The following is a 5,224-nucleotide window of genomic DNA, read 5'->3' on the forward strand; positions in this document are numbered from 1 at the left end:
AGCCGTCATTGTTGTTTGGCGGGTCCGGGCTGGGGATTCGAACCGCCACCTTAGGTGTACGTGGCTGGCGCCTTAGCCGGTTGAGCTATAGGCGCCGAGCCCAGAAAATCTATTTTTAAATGCAGAATATCTTGCAGCCTATAATGGAAGGCTGAGAGTTTTAACAAGTGGCGTATTCCTTGAGAGAGGGCAGGATAGAGTGTTCAATTAGCCATCTTTTAAGGCAGAATCTCTAGAAGATGTACAGACTGTCTAATCCAACCATTCCTGTGGATTTTTTCCTGGTTGTATGTTACTATAATTTTCCAACTCAAAGCTATTTCTGCTTGTCCAAGGTTTTTCCAACTGCTGACTTTGGTCATAAGTGAGTAACTTCAAAAGTGCATGGTATTTCCTTATAGGAAACATACCTACCTATGTTCACATAAGGAACATACCTTATAGGTAGTTCTCTAATATCAGTACATCCACAAAATGGATGGGTTAAACAGTTTTAACTAACCTTTTACAATCTGGAGAGAATACATTTTTAGGCCTATTTACTATTTTTAACAACATCAACAAAAGACCACAAGACAACATCTTATGCTCCATTGAGTGTTTGTGAATTTTTGTCCTGACTGAGTCTGTGTCACGAAATCATTCTGGGATCAGGGCAGATGCATAGTGTGCTGGTGAGAGGCCATGTACTGCTATTTCTTTTCTTCTTTTTTTTTTTTTAACAGTGGGTCTTTTTTTTTTTTTTTTTTTTTTAGAGACAGGGTCTCACTTTATCGCCCTCACTAGAGTGCTATGGCGTCACAGCTCACAGCAGCCTCCAACTCCTGGGCCTAAGTGATTCTCTTGCCTCAGCCTCCCGAGTAGCGGGGACTATAGGCGCCTGCCACAATGCCCAGCTATTTTTTTGTTGTCGTTTGGCCGGGGCCAGGTTTGAACCCGCCACCCTTGGTATATGGGGGCGGCACCCTATCCACTGAGCCACAGGCACAGCCCTTATGTACTGCTATTTCAGTGGTCATGCAGCAGGTCCATGCATTAGCACTGTCCCACTTGGTGTTGGCACAGCTGTGGTGACACTGCACAGTGGGAGTGACACCACTGTTGCCTAAGAAACTTTTATCATTAAGGGTAAAAACAAACATTCTTGGTAATGAGAACGTGCATGAGAGTACAGTTCATTGCTTCTCAACCAACCAGAAAGCTTACAAACTTGCAAAATCAAGAAAGGAAAATTTGAGCAGTGCTATGATTATCTTTAAAAAGCAAGACTCAGGCTCGGTGCCTATAGCTCAACCAGCTAGAGCGCCAGCCACGTACACCTAAGGTGGCGGGTTCGAATCCCCAGCCCGGACCCGCCAAAACAACAATGACGGCTGCAACCAAAAAATAGCCGGGTGTTGAGGTGGGCGCCTGTGGTCCCAGCTACTTGGGAGGCGGAGGCAGGAGACTCGCTTGAGCCCAGGAGTTGGAGGTTGCTGTGAGCTGTGATGCCACGGCACTCTACCCAGGGGGACAGCTTGAGGCTCTGTCTCAAAAAAAAAAAAAAAAAGCAAGACTCAATCCCAACTCCTAACTGACCTGCATGGTCATGGAAATAGCTCTAATCTATGTCTGCAAAATAACAGTTTCTTTTGAATTCAGAAAAAGAAAAACAAAACTTAAGACTCCCCAAGTTGTATAGAGCAATGTTAGTAATTTTAATACTGAGGATATTTGGTCAAATTCTCCAACCCAGTCTTAAGAAATTGATGGGGAAATTTATGGCACCATTGCATTTTTTTCTTTTTATGTGAATTATTTTGTATAAGAGTTCAGAGAATGGTACCTTTCTTACTGTTGTCTTTGACTACATGAAGGAAATTTGTAACAATTGATATAACCTATAAAAAGGTTTGTGATACAGCTCTATTTTCCCTTAACAAATAGTGAAAAAAATCAGATATTGCTTAAAATAAATGTCTATTATTTAAATGTTCTATCAGACAAAAAGATACATATAAAGTAGATTGTGAAAAGAAAAGGGTGGAAATTACTGGGTACTAAGATTTCTGAGCCACCACACTAGACCCCAACTCTAAATAGGCAGTGTTTTGATGCCAGGAGAGGTGGAGATCTGCCATTTTTAATGGAATCAATTCTGTTATAATACATATCACTTTAGTATTTCACAAAGATTTATTTTCCTTTTTCTCTCCTATTCTAGTGAGACTCTATACAACTTTGTTTCCCATGTTACAGAAAGCATTCATAGGGTAAGTATAACTACATTTCAAGGAATTAGAACATCTTACATTTTAAGAAGTTTGATAATTATATTATATTGGCTTTAGTTCATGTAGCACAGCAATATTTAAACTAACGTTTAAAATCATTAAATGACAGTTCTCCCAATAATAAAATAAAGCCACAGTCAGTGAATTCTTTATTAATTTTGCATTTCATAGTTGCAGACATCTGTGGAAAAGTCTGAAGAACATCTTAGTTTAAGAAGCCAATCTATTTTGGATTCTTTGGAGACTGTGGCCAAGACATGTGAGTGCCTCATGTTTGAGGTTATCAGCAGAGGGTACTGGCACGTGATAAACATGAACTTTCTGACCTCAGCCAGGTTTCCAGTAGTGAGGTTCCATACTGGGTTTCAGATGAGAGAGTGGGTATGTGACGTTAGTCCTAAAGAAATGTGGAGCTCAACCCTCTGGGTAGTGGGACTCCCCTCTATGTGACAATGCTGTGGTTTCTGGATGCCTTTTGTGAAATACTAATCCTCCATCCAATAACCCTTCTGCCTCCAGGCATGTAGTTCTACCAGGTTTCTCATCTCACTGCCTGACATGAATCAGCAGCATCCCTGAAACCCAAATGAATTGCTGCCCATGCTGTCTATAGAGACACTATCCCCTTAGGAGTTAGAAATATTCTAGTCACCTGCTGTTCTTCCTTGGTTTCAGTGAGAGCTGTTATATAGAAAATCACATTATTATTCTCTTTCTTTTTGAGACAGTCTCACTCCGCCAACCTGGGGTTAAGTGCTATGGCATATACATAGCTCACAGCAACCTCAAACTCTTAGGCTCAAGCGGTCCTCCTGCCCCAGTGTCTGAAGTAGCTGAGACTATAGGTACCCACTACAATGCCCAGCTAATTTTTTCTATTTTTAGTAGAGATGGGATTTCACTCTTGCTCTGGCTGATCTCAAATCCCTCAGCTCAAGTGATCTGCTGGCCTTGGCCTCCCAGAGCGCTAGGATTACAGGCGTAAGCCACCACACTAGACCTCAATATCATTCTGAATTTCAGTTTCAGTTATAGTTTGTAGTTTGTAAAAACTTCTACTCTGCCAATTAGTGATTTACTTTTTTTTTTTTGTCTCACTTTGTCACCCTTAGTAAAGTGCTATAGTATCATAGCTCACAGCAACCTCAAACTTTTGGGCTTAAGCGGTTCTCTTGCCTCAGCTTCCCTAGTAGCTGGAACTACAGGTGCCTACCACAACGCCTGGCTATTTTTGTTGTAGTTACCATTGTTGTTTTAGCAGGCCCAGGCTGGGTTTGAACCTGCCAGCCCCGATGTATGTGGCCAGTGCCCTTAGCCACTGAGCTATGGGTACTGAGTCAGTGATGTACATTTACGTGAAACCATGGGCCTGGTTCTTATAAAAAGTAGAGGGCCAATACACAGTTGTCATTAGGTAGATCCCCATCTAATCACCAGTTTCTCAGCAAAATAGTAAGCTGATGACTTTGTATCTGCACTTGGCTGCCTAATTTATTTATTATTATTATTATTTTTGAGACAGAGTTCCACTATGTCACCCTCAGTAGAGTGCCATGGTGTCACAACTCACAGCAACCTCAAACTCTTGGGCTTAAGCGATTCTCTTGCCTCAGCCTCCCAAGTAGCTGGGACTACAGGCTTCCACCACAATGCCTGGCTATTTTTTTGTTGCAGTTGTCATTGTTGTTTACCTGGCCTGGGCAGGTTCAAACCTGCCGGCCTTAGTGTATGTGGCCGGTGCCATAACACTATGCTACGGGTGTCAAGCCAATTTTATTTATTATTATTCTTTTGAGACAGAGTCTTACTCTTGTCACCCTGGGTAGAGCACCATAGTATCATAACTCACAGCAACCTCAAACTCTTGGGGTTAAGCAATCCTCTTGCCTCAGCCTCCCATGTAGTTGGGACTATAGGTGTCTGCTACCACATCTGGCTAGTTTTTCTATTTTTATTAGAGACAAGGTCTCACTTTTTTTTTTTTTTTTTTGCAGTTTTTGGCCAGGGCTGGGTTTGAACCTGCCACCTTTGGCATATAGGGCTGGCGCCTTACTCCTTGAGCCACAGGCGCTGCCCCTTTTTCTTGAGACTGAATTTCAAGCTGTTACCCTGGGTAGAGTGCTGTAGCATCACAGCTCACAGCAACCTCCAACTCCTGGGCTCAAGCAAGTCTCCTGCCTCAGCCTCCCAAGTACGTGGGACCATAGGCGCCCACCACAATGACCAGCTATTTTTTTTTTTTTTTTGGTTGCAGCTGTCATTGTTGTTTGGCAGGCTCAGGCTGGATTCAAACCTACCATTTTAGGTGTATGTGGCTGGCGCCTTAGCCACTTGAGCCACAGGTGCCGAGCCATTTTTTCTATTTTTAGTGAGATGGGGTCTCACTTTTGCTCAGGCTGGTCTCAAACTCATGAGTTCAAGCAATCCATTTGCCTCAGCCTCTCAGAGTGCTAGGATTACAGGTGTGAGCCACCACAGCTGACCTGTTTTTTATTTTAAACAAGTTAAAGGCAACTTATTAAGATGCCATGGGATAGACTGCTCATGATTTACAAAAATTAATGCCTTTGTGTGGCCTAGAAATGAATCCCCATCTCTTTGAAAAGGAGCACTATACTGACTGCTGGCTTTCAAACTGGTTAAAATCCCACACACAGGGCAAATGTAGCATCTGTTTGGAAGGTGGTTCTGGAAGCCTGTTCAGGATGGTTACCCGCAGAAGAAGTAGCAAAGCAGAGTGCAGAAGCAAAACAGGAATGCTTCCTTCGTATTATGTGGTAGAATAATGCATTTATAAGTACCCAAGGAAAATGGCTTGGTGCCGGTGGCTCAAATGGCTAAGGCGCCAGTCACATACACCTAAGGTGGTGGGTTCGAATCCAGCCCAGGCCCACCAAAAAACAATGACAGCTGGCTTGGCGCCTGTGGCTCAAGCGGCTAAGGCGCCAGCC

General features: G+C 43.1%; 1 protein-coding gene across 1 annotated transcript in view; it reads left to right on the plus strand.

Moving 5' to 3' along the window:
* Window positions 1-5,224, plus strand: part of CCDC36 (coiled-coil domain containing 36) — a 53,889-nt gene that overhangs the window by 40,059 nt on the left and 8,606 nt on the right. Inside the window, exons 4-5 of the mRNA XM_003800581.1 lie at window positions 2,204-2,252; window positions 2,445-2,532. Of these exons, the coding sequence (XP_003800629.1) occupies window positions 2,204-2,252; window positions 2,445-2,532 (137 nt within the window). The remainder of the gene's footprint in view (window positions 1-2,203; window positions 2,253-2,444; window positions 2,533-5,224) is intronic.

The sequence above is a fragment of the Otolemur garnettii genome, unplaced genomic scaffold, assembly GCF_000181295.1.
Source record: "Otolemur garnettii isolate 467f Iridium unplaced genomic scaffold, OtoGar3 scaffold00179, whole genome shotgun sequence".
Taxonomy (NCBI): Eukaryota; Metazoa; Chordata; class Mammalia; order Primates; family Galagidae; genus Otolemur; species Otolemur garnettii.